Below are 18,630 nucleotides of genomic sequence, written 5' to 3' on the forward strand. Positions count from 1 at the left end.
AGCTCTCTTACAGCTGAGGGCAGGACTGACTCAGACCCACACCCCCTGGCAGGAGGGGCCAGTTTCCCAGAGGGGGCGGGCTGGGCGGGGTGCTTGGTCCCTAGAGCGGGGCTGGAGGCAGCACAGACACTGCTCTGGGGGCCTGAGAAGGTTTGACCTGGAGCCCCAGGGGCTCCCAGACCCCTTCACTGGCTGTGGGCAGGTTCATGGGTGGGAGAGCAGTGGGAACATCAGAGTGGCTGTCCTCCACAGACCATGGCCTTGCAGAGTGCTCGACCCACGCTGAGGTTCTTCGAGGCCCCCACCCACGGCAGCCTCCTGCTCCTGCTTCTCAGCCTCCGTGAGTGATGGGGCTGGGCTGCTGCAAAGGGCTGGAGCGCTAGAGCCCTGCGGGCAGCCGGGCATTCTTAGGGGCCGGACCTTAGGAAGGGCTCTACCTGTCGCACCCCCAACCCCCGCCCGAGTCTCTGAGTCTCCGGACAGTGGCCCCTGTCCTCGGCAGGTGCCTCAAGTCCCTGAGTTCAGGCAGTCCTGAGTCTTAGCAGGTTCCTGAGTCCCACAGGCTATGAGCCTTGTCTCTTCCTGCCGTGCCCCATAGGGCCGGAGGCAGAGCCAGGGCAGTGATGTGATGAGGAGGGTCTTGTGGGGATAGGTGCCTGTCTGCCCTGGGCAGTGGGTCCCAGGAAGGGGATATGGGAGCCTGGGCTCCCTGGTGGGGTGCAGGACACCTGTGGTGGGGTGTGGTGGGCTGTGACATCATGGGGCATAGGAGCCTAACCTTCTGTTTCCACACCTGTGGAGTGTGTTTGGGGCTGGGGTCAGGGAAGGGCTGGCTTTGCCTCCTTCCTCCCCAGGGTTGGGCCTGCAGCAGGCACACCCAGAAGCCCCCGGCCTTCCCTGCGAAACTTGTGTCCCTGCCCTGCAGAGTGGGTGCTACTTTCCAGAGCCCAGACTGCAGACACAGGACAGGTAAGGACCCTCTGGGGAGACAAGGGAGGGTTTTCTGGCCCTAGGTGGGTGTCCTTGGATGCTGGGCCATGTATGGCCCAGCTAGAATCCTGTTCTGTCCTTAGGGTGTTGTGACCCCATGGCTGCAACGCACTTCCCGGGACCTGTCCAGGCAGTGGCCTGAGCCGATTGTCATTCTCCCGAGGGCTCTGCGGGGCACAGAGAGTGAGCACAGGGCCCAGCCCCATCGGGTGTCATAAGACCTGAGGGTGGGGTCTGGCACTGTGGGCTCACCTGCTGGTGCTGTGGCCCTTTCTGGCTGCTCAGCTCATTCAATTGTGACAGTTTTGGAGAGTGGACAGAACCATCCCATTTTGCCAGTGATTAAACTGAGGCCTGGAGAGGGACATGTGTTACCCGGGGTCTCGGCGTGGGTATGGGAGGAAGAGGAAGTTGACTGAAAAAGCCCAGTCCCCTGACCCCCTACTTGCCCCTGTAGAGAAGGCCTGTCCCCCGGGGAGAGAGGTCCACGTGGTGGATGAAAGCCTTGTCTTCTACTCGGAGTGGGAGCTGGAGGCCTGTGTGCACGGGGCCCTGCTGGCTGAGCATATGGACCAAATGAATGCAGTTCCCTTCACCTACCAGCAGCTAAACATTTTAAAGCGGAAATTGGACCAGGTAGTTTGTGACTTGGTTTCCCACCTGCTTGCGGTGCCAAAGCCTTTCCCAGCCACCTGGGGAGTGGCTGTGGCCCTCATAGTCAATTTCCCTGGCAGTTCTACCCACAGGGGTACCCTGAGTCCCTGATTCAGCACCTGAGTTACTTCTTCCTTGAGGTCACCCCCGAGGACATCCATAAGTGGAATGTGACATCCCTGGAGACTGTGAAATCTCTGCTTCAAATCAGCAAAGGGGGAAAAATGGATGCTCAGGTGACCATTTATTGCGAGGGGAGCACAGGGGGTGAGGTTGTGCAGGCCTGGGGGAACCACAGGGGGTGAGGTTGTGCAGGCCTAGGGGATATGTCTCTTCCCAAGGCACCTCACCAGGCTCCTCCCATAGGTGGCTGCCCTGATTGCCCGCTATCTGGTGGGAGGAGGCCAGCTGGACAAGGTCACCCTGGACATGCTGGCCAGCTTTCACCCTACCTACATCTGCTCCCTCAGTCCTGAGCAGCTGAGCTTGGTGCAACAAGATGTTGTTTGGTGAGTCCCAGGGGTCAGCTGGTGTGGTGCGTGTGCTGTGCTCCCAGCTCACTTCCTGGCCCCACCCTGCCTCCCCAGGGCAGTCAGGCCTCAGGACCTGGATGGGTGCGGTCCACTGCAGATGGACGTTCTCTATCACAAGGCCCACATCGCTTTCCGGAACATGAGCGGTTCCGCATATTTTGCAAGGATCAAGCCCTTCCTGGGTGAGCCAGGAGGACATGGGGGTGGGGGTTGGGATGCCTGAGGTCCCCTCAGTGCTGCCAGCTTCTGGTCTCCCTGGGCTTCCCCCTGGTGGTGTGACCAGGGGTCAGGGTGCCCTCCATCCCTCCAAGTGTATATATCAGCTGAGGTCCTGTGAGTTCTGACCCTTGCTCAAGCATTTGACCACCTCCAGCCTCTCTCCTGACTGGGAGAGTCAGGTGGTCACCAGGCAAACTAGGGCCCAGGAATTCCTCAGGAAAAGGGAATCCCAGTAAAGGAAGTGGGCTTCTCACAGCTTGTGGTCAGAGGGTGAGAGTAGGGGGAGTGTTGTGAAAAGTCTCATGCTGAGGACTCCTCTCTCTGGGCACAGGTGGGGCCTCCACAGAGGACTTGCGGGTTCTCATTCAGCAGAACATAAGCATGGACATGGCCACATTCAAGAAGCTGAGGAAAGAGGCCTTGCTGGTATGCCACCAGAAGGGTGGGGCGATTGGAGGGTGGGCCCATGGGAAAGGAGGGGCCTCAGAGAAGAGCTTGTCTTTGGGTGGGTAGGGCCATTGAGGGTGGGGGTACTGAGAGGGTGGGGTCTTGGGAAGGGCAACTATTGAGCCAGCTCCAAGGCCCAGAGGTGCTGACGCAGGGTCTGTGGGCTGGGGAAGCATGGGGTGGCTTGGATACAGCAGAGTCTAGCAGCCTCTGGACAGAGGCAGGGAGACCCTGACAGCCGCCTGGGGACTCTGGCAGCCGCTGACCATTGCCGAGGTGCAAAAACTTCTGGGTCCAAACCTGGAGGGCCTGAAGGCGGAGGAGGGGAACAGCCCTGTGCGGGACTGGATCTTCAGGCAGCGGCAGGATGACCTGGACAGACTGGGCCTGGGGCTCCATGGTGGCATCCCCAATGGCTATCTGGTCCTAGACCTCAACATTCGAGGTGGGCTGGGGTGGGTGGCTGGCTGGTGGGGCTGAGGCTGAATGATGTGGGGGGTCTGAGTTACTCCCTCTCCGTATAGAGGCCCTCTTGGGGGGCTCCCACCTCCTTGGACCTGGATCTGCATTCACTGTGATCCCAACTCTGCTCCTGGCTTTCATCCTGAGCTGAGAACACTACTCTGGATGCTGAACTGGGCCCTGCTGTGGAGACTCCCACTGGTGGGAGCATGCCTGGATGGTCCTTGCCCCATTCCAGGGGACTGTGGCTCAATAAAAGAGCACCCGTCCTCCCACCAAAGAGGTGACTTGTGGTGCTTTGGGGACAGGGTGGGAGGCCCTGATGGCTATGGTGTTCTGAGGGGTGGAGTGGGGGTTGACAGCTCTGGTGTCCTGGGCTTTGATGGCTGTGGTGTTCTAAGGGGTTAATGCTTGAGGGCTGTAACCCTGCGGACATGACTCCCTGAGTTGCAGCCTTTTCTATTGGTACTTGGAAAGGGGTGGGGCAGGCCAAGGACTCCAAGTGGTGGTAGAGGGTGGGGAAGTGGAGGGGCTTTCCTGATGCTGTTCCTGAGGCAAGGCCAACAAACCCAGGGGGCCCTTGGCGATCGGGGGTGAGAGTCCTGCTCCCGGCTAAGGGGGTCTTTGTGCCCCTGCCCAGACCAGAGCAAAGGGCCACATGCAGGAAGGTCACCTAGTCCTTTAATAAAGTCAGCGGAGTAAGTGCCAAGGAGGACCCCCTCCCCAGGCCCAGCTTTTTGTCCTGAAGAAGACCAGAGGGGGGGCATGTCCCCCTCAGCTGGCAGGAGTTGGTGACCCAATAGTCACAGCTGTGCCCAGGCCCTCGGTGCAGCTCCAGGTCCTGGGAGCTGGGTGTGGGCAGGATCTGCCCTGCAGGCTCCTAGAATGGCCAGGTTTTCTGTGCCTGGGGCTTATGCCTTGGCCTCGGCATCCAGCTCCACCTGCCAGCACAGCACTGTTGTCAGAGGCCATTACGCAGGTGCCTTGTGAGCAGCCCCAATGGGGCCCCAGGGTGGCGTGATACAGCAGCCACAGGAGGCTGGAGGGCAGGGCCACAGCAAGTGGCAGGTACCCTAGGTAGACTGGTGGGCTGCCTGTAGGTGGAACACGGAGGGAACACCCATCAGTTCTGGCTGTGAGCCACACCCAGCATTGGACAGCCCCTCCCTCTGGGCTCTAGGCTCACACCATCCCTGTGGGTGGGGAAGGCCATGTGTGGCCACTCTTCTGGGCCCCAACAAAGATTCTCAAAGTTTCCCCCTCCCTGGGGTTTGGCTCCTACTTTATGCAGATCAGTGGGTTTTGGAGGAGGTGATTGTGTCCTTTGATAACTCAGTAGATGACACAGGGTGAAGCCAGTGTCACCCAAATGTCACCCGAGAGGCAAATGGAAAAATTGTTGGCCAATGGAGTATGAGATTGGGCACAAGTAGCAGTCTGGGGTTCATAGAGGCCCTGGGCAGACAAGGCCAAGCAGAGGCAGGGGCAGGCCTGCCAAGGGGGAGGGCTGGGTGTGGGGCTGTACCTGAGGTGGGGGCGTCATTCCCAGGCCCGCCCAATGTGGTAGCTAGATGGGATGTCCAGGGGGTGTTGTTGTGAGTCCCAGTGGTCGAGTGGACTGGGCCAGTGGGGCCGATGGGGCTGGCAGGGTCCTTGTCCAGGCCCAGCTGGCTCAGGGCCGACCTGTTCAGGCTGCGGAGCCAGGAGCTGATGGTTGGGTGGCTGCGTGCCTTCTGCAGGTCCCCGATGTTCTGGCCCAGCAGCGTTGTCACATTGTCGACACTTAGGCTCTTCAAGGGAAGTGAGGGGGCCATGGGGGGAAGACAGAGAGTCATGAAGGGGCCCAGTTTTGGGGCCAAGGGCAGACCCGGCAGGGCAGTGCTTACCCGAGGAGTGAGCACAGGGGTGAGATGTGGCAGAACCAGCCTGGAGAAGTGACCTTGGGCCCACTTTGGGGACCTGTGGCCCAGGGCTCCCCTGGCTTGGGCAGCCTGCCCCACTCCCCCCAGGGCAACAGCCAGGGCCCACCTGTAGCACTCGAGGGTTCAGACTGGCGAAGGTGTGGATGTCCATGGAGATGTTCGCCTGGATCAGGTGCTGCAGCTCCTCTATGGGGGCACCTCCTGAGGGCAGGGAGGTGGTGAGAGGGGGAGGGGGCTTCTGGAGGAAGGGTGTCTGTCCACAAGGCAGGGTCTCACCCAGGTAGGGCCATATGAAGTGGTAGTAGGCAGCCGTGGTCCTGGCGCTGCCGCTGCCAAAGGCCTCTCGGGCCTTGTAGTAGAGCACGTCCTTCTGGTTCTGAGGGCAGGCGGCGATATCCAGGGCCCCGGCCAGCCTGGGGAGCGGGGAGGCTGATGCGCAGGCTGGGGGCCCCTTGTCCTGTTGGCTGGGCCTGGCCCTCTCTCCCTAAACCACAGCTGCCCTCTTGCCCTCTGTAGTTGGCTGATAGTGTTTCCCCAGAATTGATGTCCACCCAAAACCTCAGAATGGGACCTTATTTGGAAATAGGGTTTTTCCTAATTATAGGTGTAATCAAAGCAAGATGAGGTCCTACTGAATTAGAGTGGGCCCTGAAATCTAACGACTGGTATCATAAAAGAAGGAAATTTAAACACAGGCATGGGCGGGAGACAGCCACGTGATGATGGAGGCAGTGATGGGGTGATGAGTCCGTAAGTCAAGGAAGGCCAAGGATTGCCAGCAACACTAGAAGTTGGAAGAGGCAGGAAGAAACCTTTGCTATAGGTTTCAGGGGGAGCCTGGCCCTGCTGACACCTTAATTCCAGACTTCTGGCCTCTGGACTATGAGAGAATACATCTCTGTTCTCTTCAAATTCAGTTTGAGCGTTGGCCGGTGCACCGAAGGGTCACTGGTTCAATTCTGGTCAAGGGAACATACTGGGTTGTGGGTTGTGTGCTAGGCAACCGATGGTTGTGTCTTTCACATCGATGTTCCTTCTCTTCCTCCCTCCCTCGCCCTCTCTCCCTCCCTTCCACTCTCTCTGAAAATTAATGGAAAAAATATCTTCAGGTGAGAATGAACCAAGATAACTTTGTTTTGGCAGCTGTCAGAAACTAACACCTGTGGTGGCCTGGCCCAGACCCCTCCTGAGCCTGTCTCCCCCTTGAACTCTCCCTGGTGAGGCAATGCGGTGGAGGTGTCACTGGTCAGGCTCACCGGAACTCCAAGGGCCTGATGGCCTGGATCTGCTGGGGGCTCATCCAGCAGAGTCGGGACCCCTCAATGGCCACAAGCAGGGTGCTGGTGATGTTGCCTTTGTGGTCCAGGAAATTCTGCAGGATGGGCTGGGGGCAGGGCAGGGGTTGGTGGGGCTGGGATTGTTGGTGGCAGGGTCGGTGGGCTCCCCCACCCCCCATTCTCACCACCCTGCCCACCCCTACTGCCCTCACCTCCGTCTGGTTCTCCAGGGCCACATCTGAGGCCAGCAGGGCCACGACTGTGTCACTAGACGTGATGTTCCACTGGCTGATCTCCATGGGAGAGTAGAGGTAGACCAGTGAGGTGATGAGCCGAAGCTGCTCTTCTGGGACGCCACTCGGGTAGATCTGAGGCAGGCAAGAGAGGATCAGGCCCCACCCCCAGTGCCCACCACCCACCTGCCTCCACCCAGAGTTCCTCGCACTCGAGCCAACTTGGCCTTGATGACACGCTGGCACTCAGCAGGTAGCGGGTGCTGCAGCAGGGGGTCCAGGTTGGCCCTGAGCACTCGGCTGCCCAGGCAAGATTCGAGCTGTGAGCAGTCGTAGTGCACCAGGAAAAGGTCATCCTGCAGTGTAGCCACCGTGATGTTGCCTTGGACGCAGGGTTGCCCTGTGGCTGGGAGTGGGGTGGGGTTGACGACTGGGTTGCTCAGTTATGGCCTGAGCCCCCACTGCTGCTGGCTTTGGGCTCCACCTCACCCCTAACCCTCACCCACCCTTGACTCTCTCCCCAAGCTTGACCCCTAGCCAAGAACTTGACTCAGAGTAGACTGAGTCAAGCCTGACCTTGGCCTTGACTCCCAGCCCAGCCCTGGCCCAGAAGTCCAGCCTCACTGCCTCTGACCTGCTCATACTGGACACAGATCCCTGGGCCTAGCTTAGGAGGTACAGTGGCAGGTGCCACCATGTATTGGGAGCCCCCACCCAGGTATTGGGAGTCCAGAGCAGTGTCCCCAGGCCACAGTGGCCACACTGACCTGTGCCCCGCTTGGGTCGTGAGAACATTGACTTGGTCTTGGCCTTGGCCTCAAGGAAGCTGGTGACAAAGCGCCTGGTGTCACGCTGGCTGAGCTGCCCTGTCCGGCATGCGGCCACCATGCTGCCAAAGAAGTCCAGGCCCACGGCCTGGCAGGGGGTGCTGAAGACTCTCCACCCTGGGGCCACCTGGTTCCTTCTCCCACCCCACAGATAGAAACCCTGTGAAGGGAGTAACTGGGGACACCACTCAGGCATTGCGGTGGCTGAATGGTCAACTCTCAGGCCTGAACAGGCTGGTGGAGGGTGGGCTGGACATCCCTCCCTGTGTCTAGGGCCAGTTCAATTCCTGCTACCCTGCCCCAGGGCACTATCCTACCTCCTGCACCTGCATCCACAGGCTGGAGCTGATGTAGGTGGCCAGTGGTCCCAGAGCCTGCAACCCCTCCAGGTTCCAGGAGATAGGGGGCCTGGTGTGTGGGAAGGGGGTGCTGTGCCTGGGCCCAGAGCAGCACCCCAGCCCCTGGAGGCTGCCTGCCTGTCCCTGAGTGCACAGTTCCCAGGGCCTGCCCTGCTGGGGGTGCCTTGCCTACCCAGAAGAGACTCTCCCACCCAGGCTTCAGGGCAGGGGGATTGAGGGGCCCAGTGGGTGTTGGCAGCACCCCCAAACCTGTGTGCCCCAAAGGTTGTAAGGTCAGAGTAGGGCTGTGAGCTACGTCAGAACTGGGAGGTCAGCAGGGCTATGGAATTCAGCCCAAACCCCAGGCTGCCTCCTGTCTCATCTCCAGGAGGGGAGGGCTCGGCCAAGGGGATGGGGCCCCCACCCACCCAAGCATGGTCCTCCCACTGGCCAGTAGTGTATTGAGAGCAGTCTGCTGGGCAGGGGTCAGCGGGGGGCAGTGCTGCAGGTTCTGCAGCACATGTGGGTCCGAGGCCACGATGCTGGATGCATCCATGTCGCACAACAGGACCCCAAGGAGCAGCAAATCTGAGGCACTGAGACGTGTGTGGGGCACTCCCTGCAGGACAGCGGGTCAGCGAAAGCCTGGCCCCATGGCCCTCCCACCCTTCCTGTCCCGCCCCAGGGCCTACCAGGCAAGCCAAGGCTGAGTGCTGCAGGGCGGCCCTCTGGTCAGGCAGGTTGGCCAGCAGCTCAGTGTCCCCCTGGGCGGCACGGCGGGTGAAGGCCCGGCAGTTGGCTTCCCTTACCTGCCTCAGGCTGCAAGCAGGTGGCGGGCTGTTGGAAGGGCGGGGCCAGCCAGGGGTCCTCTGAGGTGGCCCAGGTGCTCCTGGGGAGCTGGGGTCCCCAGGACCCAGAGGAGGCATGCTTAGTCTGCTGGACGTTTGAGGGGGGTGAGGGGGGACACTCACTTGTAGAAGAGCAATAGGTCAGGTGGATGGAGTGAAAAGTCACTCTGGAGGCCATGCAGGGCAGCCAGGTTGGCCAGGCAGCTGAGCTGGGCAGGGTGAATGGTGCATCATTCCCTCACTCAGCCCCTTCCCCTCTGCCATGTCACCCTCCCCCTCAGTGGGGCCTTTGGGCCCAAGTCCCCTACACCTGCCCCCATATCTACCCAGTTCCCTCCTCCCACCTGCCTGCTCTGTGTCACCTGGACTTGATGTCTTTCTCTGTCTGCCTCACCCTCCACATCAGAATGGCCTCAGGATGGGCCAAACCCAGCCTGAACATTACTGTCCCCCCACCCCCACCCCGGCCCGGCACTCAGGCCTCTGCCTATCCCCCAGTCCCATCGCACCATGGAGGCTCATCCCAATGCCACCCTTGCCCAGACTGCTTGTCCAGCTTGGCCTACTTTGGGGTCGTTACAAATTTATTGCTAGTTTTTTTTTCTTCTTTTATTTTTGTGTGTGTTTCTTCCTTTTATTACTAGATTTATACTAACTTTATAATGATACAGAACTATAGATGTCTCCCTCCCTCCTTCCCTCCCTCTCTCCCTCCCAACTCAGAGCAGGTCATGCTTAGGTCAGGCTGACTCATGGCTGACCTAAGCATGACCTGCCCTCAGCCAGCTCCTCTCATGGCCCAGGTGGGAGAAAGGCCAGCAGGCTGGAAGATCTACCCCAGGGGCCTGAGGACCTCCAGAGGAGGCAGGAAGGGGCCAGCTCAGGCCAGGTGAACAAGTCCTCACCCAACCCCAAACAGGAAGCAACTGGCTAAGGAGTCCTGGAAATGATCCACTAAAGTGGGCCATACTGGAGAACAACCCAAGGGGGTGGGCAGGCTTCTGTCACCTCGGAGTTGGCCTAAGAGATGCCTCTCAGGTGGCTGTGAAATTGGCAGGTTGGCTTAGAGACAATCATGTGCAGCGTCTCCAGCACGGCCCTGTGTATCCTGGCCAAATGGTGCTGGTCCTTGTTGGCCTGTGTCCTCTGTGAGGGACACTCTCCCTTCCTACCCATCTCCAGGGCCCTTCTTCTAGGAACCTGTTCTTGCCCTTGACACCCCAGCCCACTCATGCCAACTGGGGCTCCTTACCTGCCAGGCTTTGAGGAGCACCTGCTGCGATGCCATCCTCCTGATCAGAGCTGAAAGCTGGTCCCGAGACAGCTGGCTGGCTGGCTGGCACCAGAAGCCTTGCAGGAGGGAGGTGTTGGCACTGAGCAGAAGGAGGCAGGAGGTGAGGAGTGGAGGTGGGGGCCGGAGGGGCAGTCCAGATGGCAGCAGACTGCAGCTCAGACTACAGCATGCAGGATGGAGGTCAGACTCCCAACACAGAAGGAATGAAGTGTGGCAGGCAGGGCCTTGACACAGGCAAGATTCCTGCTTCACCCCCTCCCTCTGTCCGCCTCCTGTAAGCACCCAGTTCAGGTTCTGAGCTATGAGCAGGGGTGGCCCCTGCACAGATGCTGGGTCTTTGCTTCCTCCCAAGGCTGGTCCCAGAGATGGCCGACGGTTTGGAGGAGATGTAGCTTGGGCACCTGCTGGGCCACCGCAGCCAGTTCCATCTCCCCACCTAGCCTTCCTCAGGATGTGAGTCTAAAATTTGTGCACGAGGAGAGGTCTCTTGGGGCTTTAACCTGGGTCCAGCTGGTCCAACTTGCGCCTCCAGCCTTGCCTGGTCAGTCAACTGATTGATCAATTGATGGCTGATCAGTGATCTCCAACTCCCCAGGGAAGGAGGGGACAGCTGAGCTTAAGCGCAGACAGTGCATGGAAACGATGCAGGGTCTGTTTGGGGCCCGAGAGGTGGCAAAGCCTCGGGGTAGAAGGAAGGAAGGATGAAGATGCAGGATGAGCAGTGATTGCCTGCTAGGCCAAGGGGAGCAGTGCGAGCAGTAGGGGGGCTCAGGAGGGACCCTAGGCCCAGCGCCTGTGATAGCCTGGGCACCTGCTGTCAGCCATGTGGACATGACTCTGATGCAGGAAGCTGAACTCTGGGCCATCTCAGGGCGAGGTGGGTGAGTGACCTGGGCAGGCAGGGCCTGGCCCCAGTTCAGAGCCAGGAGTCAGTGGCCCTGCCACAGCCGTGCCTGGGCCATCGTGTGCAGACCCTGGAGGTAGCCCCTCCTTTTCACCCACCCCCTCCGAGGCCCGCCAGGGAGTCAGCTGCAGGAAACATGGTTTGTGGACTCAGAGCCTACAGGAGGGGCTGGCACTCACCTGGCCCACAGGTAGGCCCTGCTGGCATCTAGCCCTTCCTGGGAGAAGCCTTCGGCCTGGGGATGAGAGCAGTGGGTAGTGAGCCACACGAAGAGGATGAGACCTGGGCTCACCAGGGCACCTGGAACAGAATAGGCCGTAAGCAGCCACTGGCCCCTTGGGAGGCTGAGCCCTGCCTGAGGGGAGCACGTGTGGGAGCATCCGGAACGGGTCTGCCCAGGGATCCTGTGTCCCGGGGGGTCTGTGACTACCCCAACATGGAGACCTTGGAAGCCATGTGGCCCTGGTCACCTGTGTGTAGCAGCCTAGGCCTCAGCGTGGTATGTGTGTCTGACCAGGTGAACCTGTGTGTGACAGTGTGTCTGACTGTATATGTGTCCGACACTGCATGTGTGTGTTCCTAATGGTATGCACATGTGATGCACACATGTGTGTGGTGGCGTATACATGCCTGTGGTGCCGTGCGTGCCCAATACAGTATGTACCTGGTGGCATGGCAGTGTACATGTGTGTGGTGATGTGTACCTATGTTTAGCTGGTGGCACGTGCCTTTTTGTGTCTCTGGAATTATCTGCATACATACGTGATGACCTAGACATGTCCACCAATGTCCACAAATGTGTGATGATATGTACGCATGTGGACAGTGTGTACCAATGTGTACCTGTACTTTCTATCTTCCTGGCTCTGTCCTCATGGCCCGAGACCCAAGAGCCTCAAGCAGAGGGACTGGGGTTGACCCCGCCTCCTCCTGAGCCCCTTTTCGCCATGATCTCTCCTTGTCCCTGCCTTGTCCCCTCCAGGACCCTCAGGCCCAGTGCCCTGCCTGCCTTTCTCTTTCTCTTTCCTGAACCCCAGCCTGTCGTGGGGGACCTCCTGGGGCAGGACCCTTGACCTCAGGCTTGGGAGGACATGATGGACAGTGGGAACATTCTCCACATCTGCCATCATGCAGCCCAGGGAGCCCCTTCCATGAGGGGAGTCATCATACCTGCTCGGGGGCCCATGGCTATGCAACGTGCATGGATCCTTCTGGCAGGAAGACGCTGGGGTCACGAGCAGCAGGTCTAGGACAAGCTGGAGAGGAGAAAGGAAGTGATGAGGCCCCCCACGATCTCCCCCAACCAGCCTTGGCCGAGGGGCACAGAGGAGGAGGGCCTTTGTACAGGGTCACATCCACGGTCATGCAGGATGGGCGTTTTGCTGGGCAGGCCACCTGAGCCCGGCTACAGCTGCGTCTCTCTGTCTTCCGGGAAAGGCGTAACCCCACAAGCATCTTTGGAACAAAAGGGAGCTGCTCTAGGGGGAACCAGGCCTTATCGCAAGTTGGGGCTCAGGGGACCCACAAGCTGTGGCTTGGGCTGTAGTGTCCCCAATGAACAGATCTCTTGACAGTTACAGGGGAGGGGGCAGCAGTCCCAGAGTCCCCACAGGTAGCTGGGGGATAGACCTGGTGGCTTCCCAACCTGCCCTGGCATCACCCCCACATCTGGGCTGTCCAGGCAGCTCTACCCTTTTGTGGGCCTAAGGCCTGGCCACAGACACAACCCACAGTGCAGCTCCCACCCCTCCCAGCACAGCCCGGGCTATGGTGGAGACCAAAGCTATGAGGCTTGGGGATGCAGGTCCTGGGAGGTGAGGGGCATTTGGGAGTCTGGCCCACACTGCCCACTCCTGGGCACAGCCTTGCACAGTCTCACAGCCTGGAATGCCTGTGGGCCTCCGGATTCCACATGGACCAGGAGCAAGACAGGGAGGTTACTATCCCATGCAGGGGGCAAACGGAGGCTCAGAGGGACTCAGCTACCTACCCAGGGCTGCAGATACCAGACTAGAAGCCTGGTCCTGTGGGTTCAGCTGGTTATGGCCTCCACCCTGACCCCTGGCCCTCACCTGAGCACAAAGATCTTCTGTGGTAGACGGTGGTGCTCTGGGACCAGGTGGCGGCTGTTGGATGCAGAGAGTTGTAACCAGGTGCCAGACACTGCAGACATCAGCGGTCCCAGCTCACTAAGCATGTCAGTCCTTGCAGCTGAGGCCCGGGGCACAGGGGTCATGCAGGGTTGGAGCGCCAGGGTCCCTGCTCACCTCCATGCCTCACCCAGCCTGTGCAGCGACCTACTTCTGCAGTGACGCTCACCAGGCTGATGTGTAGGGGAGAGGCTGCAGCTGTGCCAGGTGGCGCTGCTACGTTAGTCCCCGGGGCCCCAGCACAGCAGCACCTGCTCCTCAGCCTCAAGAGAGTGAGGTGTTGAGTGCATGGTTGGCGGCTACGCAGCGTAACCCCTTGCCACTGAGGGGTCGTGCCTCAAGGGTTGTGCCTGTGTTCACATATGCACCTCTGCCTTCATTGTGCGTTGGTGTCTGCATGTGCACACAGGTGCCTGTACTTGTGTGCCTGGGAGCACACACATCTTTGTGCATGTGTGTACCCTGCAGGGACATTAGGCACATATGGACTCACTGTGGTGCTTAGGTTTAGTGACCTGTATGGTGGGATTTCTGTTCTGTGGGTGCTAGAGCAGAGCAGAGCATGTAGCCATACAACTGTGTACCAGGGCCAGGGAGGGCATGTGGGCACCAGGTGGGCAGCCTTGATGGTGGAGAGTGTGCCACACATGCCCAGGGGCCAATCCATCAAGCAGGTCTCCAATGCTGAGCAGGAGGAGTGAATACAGGAGGGACTTTCCGACCTGCCTATAGCCCAGGATCAGCTGCCTGATGACTGCCATCTGCATTACAGGGCCACCTGTGCCCAACAAACCATCCTCATGGCCAAGAAGAGGCACTGACCTGAGCCTGGGAGCCGACAGCTGGAGGGATCAGTTGTGGATCGCTCTTGGCTTCCGTGCAGGCCCCATGGGGGCCCAGGTTTTGGCTGAGGACTTGCTAGGGCTCTATACACTGAGGGATTTTGGGGGAGTGGGATGTCACCTGCTTTGGGGGTTTCCACCCATCCCAGGGCTGGAGACTCCCACAGTTCAGAGAGGGTGGGAACAGGAAGCAGCCAGCAAGTGCAGGAGGCCACATGCTGGCCTGCCCACTACAGCTAAGCCTCCAGGGCAGCCCCAAATGACTGCAGCAACAGTGCAATTGCTGGGCTGTAGTGTCACATCCTTTCCTGACTCTTCCATGCACTGCCTCCCTCAGAGTTGGCCTTGGCTCATGGCACAGCTTCAATGCCTCTTTCGCAGATGAGGAAACTCAGCACAGAGAGGCTGAGCAACTTGCCTGTGGCCACAAAGCAGTAAGTGGGGAGCATGATCAGACCCCGCAGCCAGGCTGGAAGCCTGTGTGTGGGCTGTAGGGGGGCCTGGGGGCAAGGGCAGAGGGTGGAGGGGGAAAGGCGGGGCAGGCCTCAGCAAGGTGATGTGTCCTGAGGTAGAAGGCTCAGCAAGTGTGAAAACTGGAAAAAGCAGGGTGTGCTGGATGGGGACTGGTGATGCTATCACATCGCACCCCTGGTCATACTGGGCATATTACATTAACCATCTGACTGTCTAGGTTATCACTATGGGCATAATGGGGGGCCCTCTGGTTTGCTCCAGCCCCTCCTGTTACAGATGAGGAAACATATGCAGGGGGCAGGGGCTGGGACCTGGGTCTCTGCAGAGGCCGTATGGTGGCTGCTTCTGGTTCCATCCCAGCTGAGTTCCTGATATGGTCACAGGTAGGTCTAGCCCAGGAGACCCACAATAGGACCTGTCTCTGTCAACTGGAGAGGGGTCTGGCTCAGCTGGGTGACCTCAGGCTGGCTGGTGGCCCAGGCAACAGCCCTCCCATGGCATTCTGACATGGTGGAGGGCGCTAAGGCCAGTATGATGGTGGTCAGGGGTAGTGGATCTATGAGGAATGCTGGAAAGACTAGATGGATACTCCCAATGTTTTTGGCTGGAAGGGCTGGGGATCCTCCAGCTTCTCCCCAACTAGGACAGGAGGATGCTCACCGCATGGGGGTACAGGTCAGCAGCCAGGACCTCGAAGTCAGCCCTAGGTCCTGCAGGGGGCCTTGGGACAGAGGTTTGCCTGGTACAGGGAAGGGTGCAGGAGTCTGGGCTCCCCTTGTAACTCCCCCATCAGAATTAGTCATGGCTGTTCACAGGGTTAATCACTGAGCCTTTATTCTAAATCCTGGAGCCCAATTGCAGCTGGAATGATGTAGGAGTGCTGTAGGGGAAGAGGCGGCAGGAGCCGGGCTGCCCTCGCTCCTAGGCTAAGGTCTGACAACCTGTGGCTGTGTGGGGAGGACCCCACAGAGCAGCACTTATGTCAGGCCAGAAAAAACGGCCCAGGCCCACCCCCTTGTGTGATGAGTAGGATGTGGGTGGAGGCAGGAGACCCATGGGCAAAGTTCTGCAGAAGCCAAGGGACAAGGCAGGACTGGCGAGGTGGGGGACCAGTCAGGATTTGCAGGAGGGCTCAGCCAAGCTGGGGTGATGGCACAGAAAGTCCAAGCAGAGTAAGGAGCAGGGCGCTCTGGGGGATAGACTAGGTGCCCAGGAGGAGCCCACCCAAGCAAGGGCTGGCCCAGGTCCTTTTCCAGGGCAACCCCTGGGCAAGTCTACAAAACGGGCCCTGGGCGTGAAGCTCTGGATTGAGAAAGGTGCTCTGGGAGGATAGGCAGGCCTTGCTTTCCCCGGGGTGGGGCTGGTCCCACCACCTGAGCCCTTCATCCTCCGTAACCATGGCTGCCTGGCTCCCCCTGCTGGCCACTGGTCCCTCTTCACGTTTGGTTGCTACAGTTGGGGTGGAGCTTCAGTCCTCTGCGGCTGGGACACCTCCTCCTTGGGATGGGCTTAGGGTTTTGACCCGCAGCCCCTATCCACCTGGAGGTTCCAGTCTGCACCCCAACACTAGGCCCACACTCTCAGTTGTCCGGCTCCAGTGTCCACTCTGACAGCCACTGAAGATATGAGGCCCGCTGAGCCTCTGTCTCAGCGGCACAGGCAGGGGGTGGTGGGGGCCGGCCTGGCCCAGGCAGATGCGTGGAAGTACTGCAGGGCTCCGGGTCCCCTTCTGTGGGTTTAGGGTCATGGGCAGCTCGCAGGACCTGGACAAGATGGTCCAGTGGCTGTACCAGGGTGTGGGGGCTCCAGCAGGCATCAAGGGTGGGCACGAAGGGGTCCGGCGTACAGGCTTCCACGCACTCGGCCTGCGTGGGGATCCGCAGGTAGAAGGCGTGCAACATCATGCGGAACGGTTGGTCCTCCCGGCCTGAGGCCTGCCCGTAGGTTAGGTCCCCCACAATGGGGTGGCCGAGGGCACTGCAGTGCACACGCAGCTGGTGTGTTCGGCCTGTGTGGGGAGAGAAGGCCAGTGAGAAGGGGGTGCCACTCCATGATCACCACCCACTGCTCATGTCACACCCAGCACTGTCTCCAGCTGCTAACTCAGTGCCTCATGCAATGTCTGGGGACAACAACCCTCCCTGTTTCCTGCTATGGATGAGAACAAAAGAACTCAGAATGGAAATCAACTTCTGGGGTCACCTCTGATAAGGGCAGGGCCAGGGTGGCACTCAGTACGCTGGAGAACTCAGGCCAGCCTTCCCACTGCCTTCACACCCAAACCAGCAAGACCAATTATAGGGCAAGAGCTACAGGTTGAGGGTTAAGTGTGCGGGAGAGGATCAGCTTTGCCAGGGATGGCTGGGGTGGCCCCAGTCAGGCTACTCTGCCTCTGTGCCTCAGTTTCCTTTCCTATACAACAAGGCCACTGCAGTGCACTGTTTGAGGACATGCTGATACCAGGAATCGACCATGCTGGGGGCAGGACACTATAGGTGGTCAATGAGGAGCCTGGGAAGCTTCCTGGCCCCTGTTCTTGAACGTACCCGTGAGGGGCTGCAGCAGCACTTTGGAGACGGGGTCACCTGCATAGAGCCCGTGTTCTAGAACCACCAGCTCCGTGAGGCTTGGTTTCGGGTTCTCACAGCCTGGGGGTGAGGAAAGGAGACTGTGAGGGTTGACAGGATCAGTCCTGGAGCCCCAGTCCACCTCAGCACATGGCCCCCTGGATGAAACATGTCCCGTGGCTCCTGCTCCCTTGCCCACTGTACCCTGGGTGCCCTCGATGCACATGGTGTGGGCCCGACCCTCTGTACTGTTCTTGCCGATGGCATAGCTGATGGTCATCCGGGTCTCCTGGACGTGCCCTCGAACCTGCAGGGCAGGGGAGCCCACCTGAAACTCAGGGCGTGCCAAAGTGGGCTGAGCACTGGAGTCCCCATGCCCCAGGCCTGGCTTGGCCTTACCAGAGCCAGGTAAGCCTTGGTGACACGCCGTTCCTTGAAGCACTTGTAAGCACTGCCTGCAGCTGCCTTGTTTAGGGCCACACAGAGTGCTCCACTGGTGGAGAAGTCCAGCTGGTGGCAGAACCTGGCATAGATCAAAGGGACAGAAGTGGCTAGGTTGGGGGCAGCGACTTCCCTCCAATGGAGGCTGTCTTGGGCTATCTGTGCTATACTCCTATGTACCTGAACCCATAGTAGGTGTCCGGGTCAGCCAGCTCAGGGAAGTGGTGCCGCAGTTGCTTCTGGAGGGTCAGGGTCTCCCTCCAAGTCTTGCTGTCGATGCGCACATCCCAGTGCTTGTTCACCACCAGGAAGTCACGGCTCTGGTACAGGATGGCCAGGTTCTCCATGCTGCCTGGCTCCATGGTGGGGGCCTGCCCAAGTGGGGTAGACAACCCTGCTCCCCAGGGCTCTGGGTCTGAAGCCACAGATGCTGTGTGTCAGGCAAGCACGTGCACCTACTATGTGTCTGCATCCACTGGGCTCCTTATAACTCTCACCCCTGAATTATGCAGGAGTGTCAGCTGGGGTAAGAGTGTGGCCAAGGTGAGGGGAGCTCCCAGAGTTGCTCCGACGTGGGGCAGTCCCGCAGTCCCAGCCAGACCCAGGCCTTGGGAGAAGCAGTCTCGCTCTCCAGCCCGCTCACACCGACCCTTCCCAACAGATCAGGGGCCTTTTGCTGAGTGGGGAAGGGGTCAAGGGGAGAGGCTGCTGTATCCCCTCCCAGCCGGGGGCGGCACGGGTTAGCCGCGTGCAAGGGGAATCCACCCTCGCCACCTCCCCACGCATTCGTTCCCTAGCTCCCCTCCGCAGAAGCCCCACCTCCTGCGTGTGACGGGCTCAAGCCGAGGGGTTCCGGGCGGATCCCGGTTGCGAGCCCCTCCCGCGATCCCGCCCACTCTGGAACCGACCTGCGGTCGGGCCGCGCTGTCCGGGTCCCCGATGCCGCTGACCCGCCCTGGATCCAGCTCCCGCGTCCCCGCGTCCCCGCACCTCGCGACCCACGACCCCGGGACTTGTCGTTCTGGCCACTGAGCCGCTTCTCTCCGGGTCCGGCCTGCCCGCAGAGCCCCGCCCACACCCGCCCACGCCCCCAGACAGGCGGCCGTGCGGGCCAATGGCGAGCCCCCGGGACCTGCCGTTCTGACTCCAGGCCCTGACTCTGCCCCACCCGGCCTGCGCGCGCAGCCCCGCCCACGCCCCGCCCCTCA

General features: G+C 60.1%; 3 protein-coding genes across 6 annotated transcripts in view; 1 reads left to right on the plus strand and 2 right to left on the minus strand.

The window, feature by feature from the left end:
• MSLN (mesothelin) overlaps positions 1-3,582 on the plus strand; it is a 35,320-nt gene extending 31,738 nt beyond the window's left edge. Inside the window, exons 2-11 of the mRNA XM_081131155.1 lie at positions 253-340; positions 926-969; positions 1,074-1,173; positions 1,448-1,626; positions 1,725-1,880; positions 2,011-2,153; positions 2,232-2,359; positions 2,728-2,822; positions 3,102-3,288; positions 3,368-3,582. Of these exons, the coding sequence (XP_080987281.1) occupies positions 256-340; positions 926-969; positions 1,074-1,173; positions 1,448-1,626; positions 1,725-1,880; positions 2,011-2,153; positions 2,232-2,359; positions 2,728-2,822; positions 3,102-3,288; positions 3,368-3,456 (1,206 nt within the window). The 5' untranslated portion in view covers positions 253-255 and the 3' untranslated portion in view covers positions 3,457-3,582. The remainder of the gene's footprint in view (positions 1-252; positions 341-925; positions 970-1,073; positions 1,174-1,447; positions 1,627-1,724; positions 1,881-2,010; positions 2,154-2,231; positions 2,360-2,727; positions 2,823-3,101; positions 3,289-3,367) is intronic.
• Positions 3,583-4,216: 634 nt separating this feature from the next.
• On the minus strand, positions 4,217-12,134 carry LOC308554480 (mesothelin-like protein; the record flags this gene model as incomplete). Its single annotated transcript, XM_081131713.1, has 16 exons — positions 4,217-4,246; positions 4,281-4,399; positions 4,831-5,095; positions 5,334-5,428; positions 5,504-5,640; positions 6,484-6,611; positions 6,717-6,872; positions 6,950-7,143; positions 7,505-7,652; positions 7,882-7,972; positions 8,331-8,521; positions 8,595-8,721; positions 8,874-8,959; positions 10,003-10,123; positions 11,128-11,248; positions 12,119-12,134. 16 exons carry the CDS (start codon positions 12,132-12,134, stop codon positions 4,217-4,219), a joined length of 2,025 nt encoding a protein of 674 aa, XP_080987839.1.
• A 3,090-nt stretch (positions 12,135-15,224) lies between these two features.
• RPUSD1 (RNA pseudouridine synthase domain containing 1) lies at positions 15,225-18,597 on the minus strand. Of its 4 annotated transcripts, none has more exons than XM_081131174.1 (6): positions 18,331-18,597; positions 17,603-17,742; positions 17,381-17,504; positions 17,186-17,288; positions 16,961-17,062; positions 15,225-16,422 (listed from the first exon to the last, which is right to left on the minus strand). In XM_081131174.1, exons 4-6 carry the CDS (start codon positions 17,259-17,261, stop codon positions 15,995-15,997), a joined length of 606 nt encoding a protein of 201 aa, XP_080987300.1. In that variant the 5' UTR covers positions 17,262-17,288; positions 17,381-17,504; positions 17,603-17,742; positions 18,331-18,597; the 3' UTR covers positions 15,225-15,994. The 4 variants fall into 4 exon arrangements, with proteins under 4 accessions (XP_080987300.1, XP_080987299.1, XP_080987298.1 ...); XM_081131173.1 differs by having other exon boundaries at positions 17,603-17,837; positions 18,331-18,577; XM_081131172.1 differs by having other exon boundaries at positions 17,603-17,837; positions 18,413-18,490.
• Positions 18,598-18,630: the final 33 nt, after the last annotated feature.

This window comes from Miniopterus schreibersii, assembly GCF_964146895.1.
Source record: "Miniopterus schreibersii genome assembly, chromosome: 3".
Taxonomy (NCBI): Eukaryota; Metazoa; Chordata; class Mammalia; order Chiroptera; family Miniopteridae; genus Miniopterus; species Miniopterus schreibersii.

What these genes read in the sequence shown, in the direction of transcription:
- RPUSD1 (XM_081131173.1), bottom strand. Translation starts at nt 17,784, where the DNA reads ATGGAGCCAGGCAGCATGGAGAACCTGGCCATCCTGTACCAGAGCCGT. An exon ending in GACACCTACTATGGGTTCAG is followed by an intron (nt 17,505 to 17,602) that starts GTACATAGGAGT and finishes GATCTATGCCAG; the next exon opens with GTTCTGCCACCAGCTGGACT. An exon ending in GCTGCTGCAGCCCCTCACGG is followed by an intron (nt 16,423 to 16,960) that starts GTACGTTCAAGA and finishes CTCCCCACACAG; the next exon opens with GCCGAACACACCAGCTGCGT.